Source organism: Grampus griseus (assembly GCF_964374135.1).
Source record: "Grampus griseus genome assembly, chromosome: 14".
Classification (NCBI taxonomy): Eukaryota; Metazoa; Chordata; class Mammalia; order Artiodactyla; family Delphinidae; genus Grampus; species Grampus griseus.
In genome coordinates, this window is record NC_139008.1 from 21,647,863 (window position 1) to 21,666,000 (window position 18,138).

Sequence of the window (18,138 nt, forward strand, 5' to 3'; positions counted from 1 at the left end):
CATGACATCTTATGCATTTGGCGATTTGTGACTAAGGCCATTATATCTTGTCCTGGGAACTTCCTCCTTTTCTAAAGGTGAAGGTTAGTTCAATTAATTAGCCCAGGAGAATACTGTGCACTCGAAGCGGTCAACAGCCCGGGATCGGGGGGGGGGGGGGGGGATGGGGTTGGGGTGGGAGCGAGGTTGGGATAAGAGACTCCAGATGGGGACAGAATTGAAAGGAAAATGTTTTTTAATAACCTTCTATCTCCTTTCATCTAAGAGCTCCTAAAAAGCAGGCAATAATTTAAGAAATAAGGGAGCCCATCATTGTTTGCCCCCATCTCCCTCTGTCTCCTCTTTCCCAGGCAGCAGGACCTAGACAGCAAATAGAGGCGTTGGGGGGAGGGAAGAAGGTAGGGCGCCAAAGTAACATGTTTTGCAAGGAATGTGACTATAGCTAACTACAGGAATTGAGAAAGTGGAGCCAAGAATACTAACTCCCAGCCAGCCCGCCGCGTCAACTCCAATCTCGGGGAACCTGTGTCTGGAGCGGACCCAGCTCGCCCACCCCTGCGGATGGGGGTTGGAGGAAACCAGCTTTGCTCCGCCCCCGGAGCTGGGCGGTGACCTGTAGGCGGCAGCGCGCCCTGGGCGCTCTCGCACAGGGCACAGCGCTGGAAGCGCGGATCCCCTTGAGCTCGCGGAGGTAGAAGGCCCGCGACGACATGAGCTCTGTGCCAGCGTTCCTGAGCGCGGCAGATGTGCAGGACCACCTCCGCAGCTCTAGCCTACTCATCCCGCCTCTGGAGGCGGCTCTGGCCAACTTCTCCAGCGGCCCCGAAGGAGGGGTCATGCAGCCGGTGCGCACCGTGGTGCCCGTGGCCAAACACAGTGGGTGAGTGAGGAAGGCCGGGCCAGGGTCTGGAGAAACTGGAAAGGAGGAAGAGGAGGGGTGAGAATGGAAGCAGCGGGAGGAAGGAAGGGAGGGCTTACCTAACCACTGCTAATAACAGCTCCCACCTGATTTTTGCAACCCACTGTGTCAAGTGGGCGCTTTACAGGAATTACCTTGTTTAATTCACTCCATATATAGGTAGGTATTGAGGCAACATTTACTGATGGGAAAACCGAGACTCAGAGAGGTGAAGTGAAGTACCCAGGGTTACGCAGCTAGTAAGTGGCAGAACTGGGGTGACTTTTCTCATCCAGAGCCGGATTCTTGAACGTACTCAGCATACTGCCAAAGGGAATGGCAGACGGATGGGGGTGGGAGGTGGGCGAGGGAGAAGGCCAGTAGGGCATTGAGGGAGGAAAGAGAAAGGAAGGGACATGAGGACTTGATAGGATACCTCAGCATTGATCGGAAGGGGTTGAAGCTGCTCCCTCTCTTCTTGTAGTTTCCTGGGGGTCATGCCCGCCTACAGTGCAGCAGAGGACGCCCTGACCACCAAGTTGGTCACCTTCTATGAGGGCCACAGCACCACCTCCACTGTCCCCTCCCATCAGGCCACTGTGCTACTCTTCCAGCCGAGCGATGGCTCCCTTCTGGCGGTGAGCAACTCCCTGGCCAGGGGTGGGTCAGGGCCCCTGTGCACAGAGCTAGGCTCAGAAGTTAGTTCTCTGTCGACCAGGGTGAGTTTTGAGTGTGACCACCCATGACCCTCTCTGAGTGACTGGATGCCAGTGACAGTGAAGGTTATCTGTGACTGTGTATCTGATTCCAGAACTGCCTAAGGATGCATAACCCAGCACCAGAGCCCACTGCTGCTTTAAGTGTGTGACAGTGTGGAAGGAATAATCTCGTCATTCTTGTAATGTTCTTGTCCTCTACCGGTTACTCCAGATATACAGCTTGCACAAACCCAGTAGCCAAGGAAACGTTTATTTAGTGAATCTCTGCAATGTGGAGTTACGTGAGTTACAGACTAGGGGTGCTCTCTAATACCTGGGAGTTTTTTTCTAAGGGATACACAACGACCTGTTTTAACATTTAATGGTAATATCAAAAAATAGTAGTAGTCCAAATGTATTAAGCACCTTGTGTGCGTCAGGCACTGTTCTAAATACTTTGTATGTGTTAATTCTCTTAATACTTAGAACCACTCTGAGGTAAGTAAATTTATTACCTCCATTTTGCAGATGAGAAAACTGAGTCATAGAGCAGCTATGCCAAACTTACCAAAATTTCCATAGCTCATAGTGGCATGGATGGACTTCACACCTACTCTGTGTAAGTCCAAGGCCTATACTGTCTTAAGACTATGCTCTCTACTGCCTTTCTCACTGCTGTTGACTGAGCACTTATCATGTACCAGGCAGGAGAAATTGGTCTCATTCAATCCTGACAACACTCCTCTGTGGGAGTGTTTATTACACCCTCACCTCCCCACCTGCTTTCTTTTGAGGTTCCTGAGGCTCAGAGCATCAGAGTCACTTTGCTTGAGGTCACACAACTGGTCAGTGAAAGTGATTTTGCCCTCCAGCCTGGCGCTGAGGCCAGCCGGTTGAGTCCTCATCAGGGACGGACTCCTTAATCCAAACCGCCCCTGGATCCTTAGACTCTCCTTCTCAGAATTTCTGGTTCCCCAAGGAAGCTGCCCATTTATTCCTCCCCTGAAAAGAGTCTGTAGCTCTTCCCAGTCTCTGCTCATCCAATGGAAATGGCATCCATACTACCTACCAACAGTGCTTCCCCAGGAAACCGGGACCACCTCAGGCTTTGGAACTCAATGACAAGGGCTGAGATTCTTCCTGAATTCGATCAGTAGCCAAGCAACTCACTTCCTTGTCCATAAAATGAGAATACTCATACTACTTGGCGAGGACCAATTGAGATGATTAATATAAACAGAGAACAGTGCAAAGGATGGGAGTTATTACTGGCAAGGCGTAATTCAGAATCACCTGGGGAGCTTTTAAAAACAACAGTGTCTGGGTCCCATCCCTAGTGTTCAGATTCAGTCAACCTAAGGGTCATGTCTGGGCATCTGTATCTTCACAAACCTCCCCACATGTGCAGGAGGAGTTGAGAGCCACTGAGATAGAGTTTCAGGGCCCTTGCACAGATGTCAAGTGACTTACTCTTATTCCTGAAGTTTCTCCTTAATTTGATGTTTTGAGAATCCCAGGGCAAGTAAAGCAAATGGGCAATTCTTGAGGGCTCGCCATATGCTAGATGTTTTCACGTATGCCAGTGCATTTAATCTTCACAAAAACCCTCTGAGTGGTTGCCGTTATCTTTATTTTTACAGGTAGGAAACCGGTGCTTAAAGATTAAGATATTTTTTCAAAGTTGTATTTCTTATAAGTGGAGGGATTGTATCCAGGCAAAGCATTCTCTTTATAGAATATTATGATGCTTCCTAGGGCTAACGCTTTTAGAGCGTCTTCTCTCTGCTTAAGTGGTGGATAGGGGTGCCCCTTGTTCACTGTCTCTCCTTTCCTCCAAGGTCATGGATGGAAATATCATAACTGCAAAGAGAACAGCTGCAGTGTCTGCCATCGCCACCAAGGTGAGATTAGTGCCTGGCTGTGCTGAGCTGGTGGGTGGGATTGAGTGTCTCAAGTTTGAATGTCTAAGGTAGAAGTGAGGAACTCATTTGGAACTTCTTTGGACATAGCTGGAACTTCATATGCCAAATATGGGATGTCAGCTGAGCACAGTGATTCACGAAATGATTGGCTACCATTTAATGAGCCCAAGATTCCAGGTACCTCACATGTGCTATTCCTGATCTTCACACCAACCTTGCAAAGTAGATATGATTATCTCCATTTGCCAGGTATAAGGAATATGGCTCAGAGAGGTTGTGTGAGTTGATCAGGGTCACACAGCTAACAAGTGGCCGAGCAAGAATTTAAAACTTGACCTCTCTGACTCCCAGGACTGCTTTCTTTCCCCTCTACCACACTGCTCCTGGCACATCAGTGTGGTTGCCCCATAGGCTAGAGTCAGTACTGCATAAGAAGCAGAGGAGGAGATAAACAGATCCAAGCCACACAGATGTATCCATTCAGCAAGTATTGACTGAGATCCTACCACGTATCAGGCACTGTTCTAAATGTCAGAGATGTGGTAGTGCACGAAACAGAGAGTTACATGCAGAGGGGAGGTGAGACAATAAATAAAATAAAAAGTAAAATACATAGTATGATTTGCTAAAAAAAATAATTAACCAACAGCAAACCCCTTTTGAGTTTACTAATAGGCTAGGACTTGCTTTAAAAAAATAACACGCCCACCCCCACCACCAGCTAGAAGGATGAAAATAAAGCAGAATTGAGAGCATTGAGAAGGGGTGATATTTTAAATTATCGAGGAAAGACCTCACTGGGAAGGTGACATTTGAGTAAAGACTGAAAAAGAAGTGAGTGAGTGAAACAGGAAGAGGGGAGGAGCTCTCCAGGCAGAAGGAAAAGCAAGTGATAGAGGTGATGATATTTCTAAGCATCCTACAAGGGCATCCTACAAGAAGAACAGTATTTTTAGAGGCTAGGGTTAAGAAGACGAGGTATCTGTAGGAACAGTTAAAGGCTGGAATCTTTCACATTAAAGGTCTGGGAATGCTGGTTTATGAGGCCTAAGCATAAAGGAAATGTGGGGTCTATCGGAGGGTTGGAGGAGCAAAGACCAGGTGTTCAAATTGTGAGTGTGTTAAGGTCTTGTAAACACATGATGGGGAGGGAAGACTGTGGGGATAAATCTGGTAATTATATAGGAAGGGAGTAGACTACAGTGTGCAGCTTGATGAACTGGCTTTGAAAAATTATATGCAGACCCAGTTCAGATTGAAATGATCAAGGGACTCTGAAGTATGTTCCCTGGTAACTTAGGAACAGAGAGACTCTAACCATACTGCCCTACATTTGAAAAGGACTTCGATCTTTTCCAAAATAATTTCCAAACCATTGTTTGATTTATTTTTGGATTTCTGGGAGGAAGGCAGAGCAAGTATTACTGGCCTCATTTTGTGCAGAAGGAAATGGAGTCTAGGGTTTCCTGTAGTCAGACAACCCAGGTAGCTGTGGGTCTTCTCGTCCCGGATCAGTAGTTTCCAACCCAGGCTACGCAGCAGCAGCAGCATCTGGGGAATTTTTTTTTTTAAATTCAGATTCCCAAAACCACTGAATTGAAATCGCTGAGGGTAGGGCCTAAGAAACTAGGTGTTTTGGTTTTTTATGGTATCTGGTTGATTCTGATGATCAACCAGGTTAATTCTTCTATCAGAGGTTAAAGGTTACTTTACAGGATACTGCAACAATTTCTGAAGCCCACGTGTACTTCCAAGAATAGATTCATATTAACTGAGAACAGAAAAAAAAATTTAGTTAAGGAAAAATTACATAATTCTCCTTATTGGACAGGAGCATAAGATTACTAGTCTTGTGGATATTGTCATTTTGAAAACTTTTCAAATCAAGGTTCTTTGAACTATAGTTGACGGCACAAAATGCTATCTCCTTCTGCAGCTACAGGAGACATCATCTCTAATCACCTGCCAATATTTGAGGCTCCTTTCTGCAAGTGATTAATAATTAAGAATACTTTCATTTTTAAGGTTGCACTCCAGAATCTCAATAATTAGCATTGTAAGAAAGAGCAGCCCCAAGGAGCTCAATTTTTATTAAATGAAATAGAGGAAAGGCAGAAGATGGTCTTATGGTTTGAGGAGCAAGTGTTGTCATTCCTCAATGCCAGTTGTTCTTAACGGAAAACAATTTGGCCAGCTGCCCCAGAGACAATTAGCAATGTCTGGAGACAGTTTTGGTTGTCGCAACTGAGGACATGGGGGTGCTAATGGACAGAGACCAGGGATGCTTCTCAACATCCTATAATGCACAAGACAGCCCACCCACCTGCCAACAAAGAATTATCCAGCCCAAATATCAGTAGTGCTGAGGTCAAGAAACCCTGCTCTGTTTCTCATAGGTAATGGTAGATATGTGCCAATTCTGTGCAAATAAGACTGTCTCTGTTTTCCCGGGGCTTACATACCAGTACAGGAAAATAAATCTGTAAACAAACAAGTGCTATGAAGTGGTGAAATCTATCAGGGTGGTCAGAAAGACTTTACTGGAGAGTTGATCAGAGAACCTCACTCACAAATAAAGACACACATACACCCTTAGCAGGTGCCACAAATGCCATCTCTACATCCCTCTTTAAAGGAAGACGGAGGCTGAGTCAGGATCAACAGAGAGTGGGCACAGCAAATATAGCTGAGAACCTAGGCTCGCAAGGATTCATGGATTCCAGAAGCAACTAACAGCTCTCAGAAGTAGGTGTGGCTTATCACGCCCCTGAGATAGGGTAGCACAGCAGAAAGCATGTGGGCTTTGGAGAATGAAAGATGTGGTTTTAGAGCCGCACTGTGCCATTCAGTAGTCATAGGGCCCTGAGCAAGTTACTTAACCTCTCTGGACCTCAATTTCTTTATCTGTGAGAGGAGGATAACAATGGGAGTATCTAGCTCATAGGGTCAATTGTCTGGGCTAAATGAGATCATGAGGCTTAAGCACTGGCATATGTTAGGTACCCAGTGAAGGCTCCTTCCCTCCCTCCCCACTCTGTGGAAACGGAAATACACAATGACATCTCCTTGATTGCCTGAGAGGTCTTGAAGTTCACCTGATTCTCAAACTGTATTTGATCTTCTCCTGGCTACTAGAGTCTCCCTTGACATTTTCTATCTCATTTCTCTCAAATAGTTTTTGAAACCCCCCAGCAGTGAAGTGTTGTGTATCCTTGGAGCTGGCGTCCAGGCTTATAGCCATTATGAGGTCTTCACAGAGCAGTTCTCCTTTAAGGAGGTAGGTCCAGGGAGGGTTGTGGAGGAAGTAGCAGTGACCTTTCTCTGTACTCCTTTGTTACAGTGTGGGTTATGCTGAAATTGTCAGGTTGAGAGTCCCACCATCCAGACCATTCTTTTTTTCAATATAAATTTATTTATTTATTTATTTTTGGTTGCGTTGGGTCTTTGTCGTGGTGCATGGGCTTCTCATTGTGGTGGAGTCTCTTGTTGCAGAGCACGGGCTCTAGGTGCGCGGGCTTCAGCATTGTGGCGCACAGGCTTAGTTGCTCTGTGGCATGTGGGATCTTCCCAGACCAGGGATTGAACCCGTGTCCCCTGCATTGGCAGGTGGATTCTTAACCACTGCACCACCAGGGAAGTCCCTAGACCATTCTTTTTTTTCTTTTTTTTTGCTGTACACGGGCCTCTCACTGCTGTGGCCTCTCCCGTTGCGGAGCACAGGCTCCGGACGCGCAGGCCCAGCGGCCATGGCTCACGGGCCCAGCCGCTCCGCGGCATGTGGGATCCTCCCGGACTGGGGCACGAACCCGCGTCCCCTGCATCGGCAGGCGGACCCTCAACCACTGCGCCACCAGGGAAGCCCCCTAGACCATTCTTTTAACAATTTGCCCAGAAGTCCCACTGGACGTGAAGAGTTGGGGGAAAGGCCTGAATCACCCCCTCCAGTTTCTCAGTTTGCAGGGTATGCTGAAGTACGCAGAGAGCCTACTCGGTTACTTAAAGAATTGTGTCATATCCATTACATACATTCAGGTGTTCTTTTGGCCCTTTCTATTGTTTCTCTTAGGAGAATCTGGGGTCCTTAAGTATTCAGGCTTAGGGATCCAGGAGCTGGGAATGAGGCCTAGAGAGCAGGAGGCCACAACATGCCTTCTGCAGCCTAGATGTTAGTCTACTTTTCCCCATTCTGGCTGGCTCACACTTCCTATTATTTTTGATACATTTGATGCTACTTTTATTTTATTTTTTTCTATGTGTGTGAGAGGGGTGGGGTATATTTAAGGTATGATTTCTTATGATAAAAATAATACTTCTGCTTTGAGAAATGAAGACTGTAATGAAGAAAACAAAAGAAAAATTCCCTTTTATCTGTTTTCAAAGACAAGTAGTTAACATTTCCAATCTCTCATCTGCTTCTTGTAACATAGTTGTATGGTTTTTCTCTGCTTTTTTCATTAAAGTATAATTGACATATGACATCTTATTAGTTTCAGGTGTACATTGTAGTGATTTGATATTTATATACATTTCGAAATGGTCACCATGATAAGTCTAGTTACCATCTGTCACCATACAAAGTTATTACAATATTATTGACTATATTCTCCATGCTGCACATTATATCCCCATGACTTAATTATTTTGAAACTGGAAGTTTGTACCTGTTAATCCCCTTCACCTGTTTTACCCATCCCCCAACCCTCCCCCTCTGGAAATCACCACAAGTGGTTTATTTATTTAACTTATTTATTTATTTAACATCTTTATTGGAGGTTATTTATTTATTTATTTATTTTACAATGGTGTATTAGTTTCTGCTGTATAACAAAGTGAATCAGCTATACGTATACATATATCCCCATATCCCCTCCCTCTTGCGTCTCCCTCCCTCCCTCCCTCCCCCTCCCCTCTAGGTGGACACAAAACACCGAGCTTATCTCTCTGTGCTATGCAGGTGCTTCCCTAGCTATCTCTTTTACATTTGGTACTGTATATATGTCAATGTTGCTCTTTCACTTTGTCCCAGCTTACCCTTCCCCCTCCCCGTGTCCTCAAGTCCATTCTCTACATCTGTGTCTTTATTTCCTGTCCTGCCCCTAAGTTCTTCAGAACCTTTTTTTTTTTTTAGATTCCATATATATGGTTTAGCATAAAGTATTTGTCTTTCTCTGTCTGACTTACTTCACTCTGTATGACAGACTCTAGGTCCATCCACCTCACTACAAATAACTCAATTTCGTTTCTTTTTATGGCTGAGTAATATTCCATTGTATATATGTGCCACATCTTCTGTATCCATTCATCTGTTGATGGACACTTAGGTTGCTTCCATGTCCTGGCTATTGTAAATTAATAGCCAGGACACAATGCTGCAGTGAACATTGTGGTACATGTCTCTTTTTGAATTATGGTTTTCTCAGGGTATGTGCCCAGTAGTGGATTGCTGGGTCATATGGTAGCTCTATTTTGAGTTTTTTATGGGAACCTCCATACTGTTTTCCATAGTGGCTTATCAATTTACATTCCCACCAACAGTGCAAGAGGGTTCCCTTTTCTCCACACCCTCTCTAGCATTTGTTGTTTGTGGACTTTTTGATGATGGCCATTCTGACTGGTGTGAGGTGATACTTCATTGTACTTTTGATTTGCATTTCTCTAATAATTAGCGATGTTGAGCATCTTTTCATGTGCTTTTTGGCCATCTGTATGTCTTCCTGGGGAAATGTCTATTTAGATCTTCTGCCCATTTTTTAATTGGGTTGTTTGTTTTTTTGATATTGAGCTGCATGAGCTGCTTGTATATTTTGGAGATTAATCCTATGCTGGTCACTTCGTTTGCAAATATTTTCTCCCATTCTGTGGGTTGTCTTTTCGTTTTGTTTATGGTTTACTTTCATGTGCAAAAGCTTTTAAGTTTAATTAGGTACCATTTGTTTATTTTTGTTTTTTTCATTACTCTAGGAAGTGGATTCAAAAGTTATTGCTGTGATTTATATCAAAAAGTTTTCTGCCTATGTTTTCCTCTAAGAGTTTTATAGTATCTGGTCTTAAATGTAGGTCTTTATCCATTTTGAGTTTATTTTTGTGTATGGTGCTAGAGAATGTTCTAATTTCATTTTTTTACATGTAGCTGCCCAGTTTTCCCAGCACCGCTTATTGAAGAGACTGTCTTTTCTCCATTGTGTATTCTTGCCTCCTTTGTCAGAGATTAATTGACCATAGGTCTGTGCATAGTCATCATGCCGAGGGAAATGGAGGTGATATCTTATTGTGGTTTTGATTTGCATTTCCCTATGTTCCAGTGGCGTTGAGCATCTTTTCATGTGTCTGTTGCCCATTGGTATGCCTTCTTTGGAAAAATATTTATTCAGGTCCTCTGCCCATTTTAAAATAAGGTTGCTTTATTTTTTAATATTAAATTTTATAATTTCTTTGTATATTTTGAATATTAACCTCTTAAAGATTTAATCATGTTAGATATACACAGTTGTATATACTGTATTTTCACTGAATGTTGTAATACCACTTTTCCACATTACTTAATTTTTGTATGGTATTTCATATTTTTCTATCAAGCAAGATGGTATAGTTAACCATTCTCTTATAAATGGACATATTGTATTGTTTTTCACCTTAGTTAATGAACTTACTCAGACATAACATTTATTTCCATATTTATTATATTTCCTTATGAGAGATGCTTTAGGCCTTATTTTCAGTTGAAGGCTGACAGCTGCCACCACAGACATCAAAATCTGTTAAGCAAGCTAGCAAGTCCCCACCTCCTGGTGATGCCAGTGACGCACGCACCCTCTCCCGCCAGCGCTTCCCAGGAATCTAACTGTAGCTATTACTCTTGGCCTTCTACTCTGCTGCACCATTCACTCCTGAAACCCTTCCAGATTTTAATTCCCTACATATCCTTCAGAGATCAAGCTATTCCAAGCACAGCCGTGCACATCCTGTTTGTGAATCTCATGCCTGTTATGACTCCTTTACAGACTCCCAAACATAAACTGTGAGTTTGATGCTGACTTTGCCTGTTATCATTTGCATTTTACAGACATGAAAACTTAGGCTGAATGAAGTTAAATATACTTCAGAAACAGTAAGTGACAGCAAGGATTGATTCTAAGCCTGTTTAGCTCCAGAACTTGCTCTGCTAATCATTAAGCTATATAGTAGCTATTAAGCTACTGAGGCTGTGTGTCCCAAGCTAGAAGTGAAAAACTTCCCCCCTTCTTGAAAGGGGAATGGGATAGAGAAAGGTCATTTTCAAATATCTGGCCCAGACAAATGTACATTCGCCATACGGAATGATTTAAATAACTACAGCCCTAACCCCAGAGTGGTTCAACTTTTCCTTGCACCCCTGGGCTTAATGAAACATAAACAGCCAGATAATCATGGCACCAATGTCCCTCTTGTTACCCCCAATGAAGGTGAGGATATGGAACCGCACCAAAGAAAATGCAGAGAAGTTTGCGAACACAGTGCAAGGAGAGGTACGGGTCTGTTCATCGGTTCAGGAGGCTGTGACCGGGGCAGATGTGATCATCACAGTCACCATGGCAACGGAGCCCATTTTGTTTGGTGAATGGGTGAAGCCCGGGGCTCACATCAATGGTAAGCAGAGTGGCTCCATGAGCCTTGGGTGGCCAGACTCTCCCTTGGCTGGACCAAGGGGGCTGCATCTGCAGAGCTGTTTTACTCATGCAAAATGCTTGAGCGTTTTAATGGCCTCAGAAACATTTGAGTTCTGAAAAAAATGATACTCCAAAATATGAAACAAAAATCACAAACCTGAAACTAATAAATTTAATTAAAGTTTTATAAAGTGTATCATTATAGCAAACGATCAATTATAGCTCAGTTCTTAAATGTTATGAAATTTAAATTACAAAAGCCAAATGACTCGCTTGTTCTTTAACAACACTTGGAATTACAAAAACAAATTTTTTAAAATTACAACACCAAAGACATTTAATGTGACATGTGGGTGCTTTTTAATATGTGGGATAGGATGGTTGGGACTCTAAACATAAGAGTTCCTGGGGCCTCTGAAGATCCTCAAATGGCCCTGGGGGTTGTAACAAGATCTGGTCTATATTGAATACTTACTATTGCAGGTGCTGTTCTAGATTCTTTGTATGTACTATATCATTGAATCCTCACAACAACCGTATGAAGTAGGAGCTATTATTATCATGACCCCCATTTTACAGGTAGGTAAACCAAGGCATGGAAGGATTAAGAAACTTGCCCAAAGTCAGAGGTTCTTAGAGGCAAAACTGGGATTTGAACTGAGGTAATACACCCTCAGAGCCCAAGATCTTAAATGATACCCTATGTTATCTTTCAATAAGAAGACTGGATTCTGATGAGCAAACAATTGAAGACTCAAGAATTTAAACCTGGTATCAGTGCCCCATGTTTTAGTGACAAGCACATAGTGTGAACTCAGAGTCTAAAATGTCTGCACACACGTGCAAGGGCCAAGTTCATTCACAAATATGTATTGAATCCCTACCATGTGTCAGGCACTGTTCTAGATGCTGAGGATGCCACAGTAAACCAGCAATCAAGATCACTGCTTTCCTGCTGCTTACATTCCAGAGAAGGGAGGTAGACAACAAGTAAACAAATAGATGAGCTAGATAGTTCCAGCTGAAGATAAGTTCTATAAAGGAAACAAAACGTGGTATGATTGAGGAATGGGCCATAGCAAATTGAAGGTCTCAGCCTGTGTGGGACTGGTATTATGAATGTGGGTCCAGGGGGTAGGTCTTACTCTTCATAAAGCCAGACTCGAACAGTAAGACCATTTCTGGAAGGACTTAGGGAATCAAGAGAAACCAGTTCTTGGTGAAATGGACAAGAGCTGAATCTTCAGCAAGACTGACTTGATATTTTTTCAGCTTTTTCTTTTTTTTTTTCCAGCTTAAAACAGCACAATTATTTATTATCTCAGTTTCTGTGGTTAGGAGTCTGGGCATGGGTTAGCTAAGTCCTCTGCTCACACAAGGATGAAATCAAGGTGTTGTTCAGGCGGCAGTCTTATCCAGAGCCCGGAGTCTTCTTCCCAGCCCACATGGTCATGGCAGGTTCCTTGTGTTGTAGGACAAAGGTGCCCTTTTCCTTGGGGCTGCTCTCAGCTCCTAGAGGCTGTCCACATTCCTTTTCATGTGGACGCTCCACCTTCAAAGCCAACAACAGAGACTATCCCTCATGTTGGATCCCTGTCACACTTTGAGTCTCTCTCCAGGAAGGAGAGTCAAGCCATCTCATATCTTTCCCTAGCCTAAAGACGAAATTGGTTTATGTATTCACAGAGGCATTAAATATACTTAAGTATGTTGTAAGTGCAGTCAACAGGGAAACACCAACCACAGATTTTACTTACTTTACAGCTTGGCTGAAGATACGCCCAATTCCAACCTCCCCTGCACGTCCCTCATCCTATCCCTGCAGCCCAACAGCCAGCGTCTGACCCTCACCCATTCTCGCCCCACTGCAGGAAGGCCAAGGCCCAGCCCGAGTCAAGCCCCTCCCTTTGCTACCCGGACCATCTCCATCAGCCTGAGTGGCCTTATGCAGCCCTTCGAGAACTCACCCTGCCTCCAGATTGGGGGCAACAAGAGCAATCAGAAGAGGTGGCTTGAGAAGCTAGGGTTTTTCCCACCAGCTTATGATTTATTTATGAGCTTCATTAGTTGGTGCTTCTGTTCTATAGAACTTCTCACACAAACAGCCTTCAAGATGGACATTTTTACACCACTCTCTTTGAAAATTAGAGTGAGGGAGAACAGCAGGAGAGGGAACAAGTAGAGAAAACTGGATGGCAGTGAGAGAAGGCTTGTAAATGCTGCCTTATATTTGTATAAAGCTTTATAGCAGTTTCCAAAGACTGGCTGGCATGGGCCGGATCCAGCCAGCAGATGTGTTTTTTTCAGACCATAGAGTGTTCTGAAAATCAAGAACTAACACATGCAAAGAGATTTCCTGCTTCTCTTTTAAAAAAGGAGCAGGGATAGGGGAGGCTTTCTAACAGTGGCCCTGCATTCTCACATGGCAACAATTAGCTTGAGCTGAACAGTAACTGTCCGCTTTCGAAGGGTCTGCTTTCTTCTCTGTACCTCAGTCTCCACCATTTCCAATCCACTTCCTCTGACCAGTTCTGCTCATTTTCATTACCTTCCTGGCCCTGCAGGCATCTGGTTGCAGCCTCTGCGTATTCCTGTGTTCCAGCGCCAGGAGTCACGATTCCTTGGATTCATCATTATGGTTCTGGGCTCTGCAGAGGATGTGAAACCTTGGTGCCAGGGTGCAGCCAGTTTCCTCTTTATTGGGGCTTCTCTCTGACCCTAACACTGGGCTCTTTTCTCGTGAATTAAGAGAGAAGTGGTTGGGGGCGAGGGATGGGAATGATTGAAGAGCAAGCAGACAGACAGAAGATAGAGGAGTGCGGGGTCTGAATAAGCTCCAAGTAACGTCTCTGTTTTAGGGGTTTTGTAAGGAGGTCTCTGTTCCTGATAAGTGGAAGAAGCATGAAAGGCATGTACTGTCTCAGAGCTATAGATGCATTTATTAGATACTTAACCTTGGCATGTACCACTTCTTTGAGCCTCAGTCTGTACTTTTTAAATGGGAATCAGATGTGAAGTGTGCTTGTGAGGACTATGAATAGTATGTGTGAAACATCCCACAGATAGTAGGCACACAGTAAATTAATGCTAAGTTGCCTCGAAATCTTTTTTTAGTAATGAGAATGGATATGAAATGGAAAGGAAAAAATGCCCAGGTATCATTCTTATTAGTGAATTCAATCTCGTCGATGGGGAGGAAGTTGGCCTGGGGAAATGGGGCATTCCACATCTGTTCCCATGTGTCCTCTGTCACCTCCTTTTCCCCACCCCTTTCCTTCTTTGGAGTGTTTGGTATCCCTTGTGACCATTTCTAGGCTCAGGGTCTGTTTTGCTGTCTCTTAGCCATCGGCGCCAGCAGACCTGACTGGAGAGAGCTGGATGATGAGCTCATGACACAGGCTGTGCTGTATGTGGATTCCCAGGAGGCCGCCCTGAAAGAGTCTGGAGATGTCCTCTTGTCAGGGGTGAGCCTCCTTTCTGGTGGGCTGTTGCCTGGATGGCCTCACCTGGATCCCAGGGTTTCATTAACACCTCCTTCTGTCTGGCCTGCTTCAGACCTCGGTAACCCTTACCTCTTTGTGGGATGACAACTCCCAAACATCTCTCAACCTTTTCTAATCCCCCCCCCCAGAATAATGTGGCCATTATGTGGTGATGTGTTTTCCTGTCCCCTTTGCCTGAAGAGAGCGGCTTGATGGACTTTTCTGTTGGACTGGGCTGTCCTATGAAGCAGTAGGATTGGAAGATAGGAGCCTGTTACAGCCTGGAAACTTTCCCAGTGTGGCCAACAAATTAGGATTAGGGTTGGCCACTTTCTGGCCTTTTTTTTTGTAATCAGGGCATAGAGGCAAGAAGGGGGCTGCCAAAATGAGTGTTCAGATAAGAACAGGCCTATTTCCTCACTGACAGTATCCTGGCAGGACATTCCCCTGGCTACAAATTTGTATCTCTGCAATCACAGTATCACAGAGGCAGATGGTACCCGCGCCCGCCACCCCCCCCCCCAAAAAAAAGGTTTAAGGTGGAGGCTTCCTTCCTGACATCATCCAGTTTACAGAAGGTCCTTTTATCAAGTTTATCCCTTATCCAGTTCAGGGACACCCTGTCCTGGCTTCAGAAGCTGGTCCTGAGCAGACATTAGCCCCATGGCCTGGGTCAGTGTGTGTTCATTTCACAGGCCGAGATCTTCGCTGAGCTCGGAGAAGTGGTAAAGGGAGTGAAACCAGCCCACTGTGAGAAGACTACGGTGTTCAAGTCTTTGGGTAAGAGCCATTGCTCCCAAGGCACAAACTTAACCAGAGCACAAGGTAGGTTTACCCACGGGTGGGAAGAGGAATGGGTCAGCAGGCTCCACAGCTGAAGCATTGTGAAATCTATCACTCAGGTCAATTATTTACGTCGGCATAGTGGTGAAGCCCATGAACTCTGGAACTGGTCAGTCCTGGGTTGGATTCCTTTCTCTGCCACTCCCTGGACACGCGTCCTTGGGCAAGTGACCTCACCTCTCTGAGCCACAGTTTTCTCACCACCTGTTCCCTGGAGTTTTTGTGAGAATTAAGTGAGATGTGTATATAAAACAATGTGAGGGCTTCCCTGGTGGCGCAGTGGTTGAGAGTCCGCCTGCCGATGCAGGGGACGTGGGTTCGTGCCCCGGTCCGGGAAGATCCCACATGCCGCGGAGTGGCTGGGCCCGTGAGCCATGGCTGCTGAGCCTGCGCGTCCGGAGCCTGTGCTCCGCAACGGGAGAGGCCACAACAGTGAGAGGCCCGTGTACTGCAAAAAAACAAACAAACAAACAAAAAAAACAAAAAACAATGTGCACACAGCAAGTGTCAGCATTAAGACAATGACACTCAGAAGAAGATATCCTTCAGAGATGGGAGGACAGGAGAAAAAGATGTTTAAAAACAGGGAGCTTAAGAGAAATAGCAGGGAGCCCCAACCTGACGGAGACCCAGACAGGAAGTACAGCCTGAGACCTTTTTTCCCCTCCTTCCCTACCTTTCTGCTTGCTGATTTAAGAGTCTTCAGTGGGGAGCCCCATTACTACCTGAGTTAGCACAGGCAGAAGCCCAACAAAGAAGGGGCTCCCAGCGGCTAGTTTGCCCCTCAGCCCAGCTCTCCCATCCCACCAGATTTAAGGAAATGGACACACGTGGTAACAGAGCTAATATTCAGCTCCTACACCTAAAATATTGAACTACTCTCAAAATGGTTGGTAAATATTTGCTGCCCTGAGCCCCTCAGCCTCACCAGACCTTACATATTTGTTAATGATTAAGCAACCAAAGCTTTAATGCCTGGCAGAGTATTAAGAGTACTCTGACCACCCAGCACCCATGCCTTGCCATCTGTTAAATATTTTTTTTAAATCTCATGCACAGAAAGACAGGCAAACACAGTATAAGCTTTATCTAGAGCCTGGTTCAAAGACATCACACTGGTCTAGTTGGGTCTGAAAGTCTCATTGTTCCTAGCAGATCAGAGGTCAGCCGGCTCCCTTCAGGAGACACAGCACCACATAGCCCTGCTCTACACTTCTGAGCAATTTTTCCTTTCTCACTTCTGGGGACTGGTTTATCGGCACAGCCGTTCATCCAGCAGGTGCACCTTAAATACCTGCTATGTCTCAAGCTGCATACTGGGTGCAGTGGTAGCTACAAGTTAATAAAAACCGGCCCCTGGCCTTTAAGAACATATGTCCATTCAAGCTTAAGGTTTGTGCCCCAAACTATAAGACAAAGGGTCCGGTCCTGAAGGATTCAGGGTTTGGACTAGACCAGAGGGTCCAACAAACTGCAGACCACGGGCTAAACCCAACCTACCACCTGTTTTTGTACAGCCCACAAGTGAAATGGTTTTTACATTTTCGAATGATTGGGGAAAAAATTAAGAATGTTTTGTGACATGTGAAAATTTAAGAAATTCCAACTAGAGTGTCCATAAAGAGACTTTCCTTGGAGCACAGTCAGGCTCCTCTGTTTCCCTGTTGTCTGTGGCCGCCCTGGCACTCCAATGGCAGAGTTGAGTAACTGCAAGTAATTGGCCTGCAAAGCCTGAAATCTTTACCATCTGGCCCTTTACAGAAAGTGTTCTGACCCCTGAACTAACGTCTGAAGGATACGTAAAATTTCTTTGGTGGGCGTTCCTTGCCTTGTTCTGCCCTTTGCCAATACTTCAAGCCTGAACTCACCTCTGGGCATCAGTCCTTGTTACCCTGATGGACACTGTATCAGGGGACTGCCAGTTCTGGGATCTGGGCTGTTTGAGGAAAAGTTGTTCTGACAAAAGGTGAACCAAATTTCTGTCCATTCCAGGAATGGCGGTGGAAGACATGGTTGCAGCCAAACTTGTGTACGATTCCTGGTCATCTGGTAAATAAAACGAAGGAACTTTGTGTTGAATGGATGCTACAGCTCAAGGGGTATTAAACTAGTTGTCTCATAATCTCTAGATTAGATGAGGGAGCCCAGTGATCTATAGTTTTGTGCTTATCCTGTCTTACCTTAAATAATGAGATCCCCTTTTGTGTTTGTAGTTAGAAAGCAAACCTAAGTGGCCATTCTCTGTATGCCAGATTATATTAGCACTCCCTTTCCCCTGTATTTCACTACGTTTTGTAATCCCTTGAAATAAAGCTTTTTCCCATTCTGCAGTTCTTGCTTTGGTAACTTCTATCCCTCACAGCAAGGAAAGTGAGGGGATCAAATGCTCCCGTTCACTCCCTGCAGGAGCTCCGATGGCTATAGTTAAATTTTTTTCTATTTTATTAATTGAGATACAATTTACATATCATAAAATCCACCAGTTTAAAGTATATAATTCAGTGTTTTCTAGTATAGTCACAGGGTTGTGCAACCATCACCACTGTCTAATTTCAGAACATTTTCATCACTCCAAAAAGAAACCCAGTAGCCATTAGCAGTCAGTCCCCATTCCCCCTTCTTCTCAGCCCCTGGCAACCACTAATCTAC

The 18,138-nt window shown here is 44.7% G+C and overlaps 1 protein-coding gene across 1 annotated transcript; it reads left to right on the forward strand.

Annotated features, from left to right (window-relative positions):
- The first annotated feature begins 653 nt into the window (after positions 1-653).
- Positions 654-17,809, forward strand: CRYM (crystallin mu). The gene is made up of 8 exons (XM_082670875.1): positions 654-880; positions 1,383-1,536; positions 3,435-3,497; positions 6,694-6,795; positions 10,961-11,144; positions 14,507-14,628; positions 15,342-15,426; positions 17,482-17,809. The coding sequence occupies exons 1-8, from the start codon at positions 711-713 to the stop codon at positions 17,544-17,546; spliced, it is 945 nt and encodes a 314-aa protein (XP_082527001.1). The 5' UTR covers positions 654-710; the 3' UTR covers positions 17,547-17,809.
- Positions 17,810-18,138: the final 329 nt, after the last annotated feature.

Coding starts and splice junctions, on each gene's coding strand:
- CRYM (XM_082670875.1), top strand. CDS start 711: ATGAGCTCTGTGCCAGCGTTCCTGAGCGCGGCAGATGTGCAGGACCAC. Junction 1,537..3,434: donor GCGATGGCTCCCTTCTGGCG/GTGAGCAACTCC, acceptor CTTTCCTCCAAG/GTCATGGATGGAAATATCAT. Junction 6,796..10,960: donor AGCAGTTCTCCTTTAAGGAG/GTAGGTCCAGGG, acceptor CCCCCAATGAAG/GTGAGGATATGGAACCGCAC.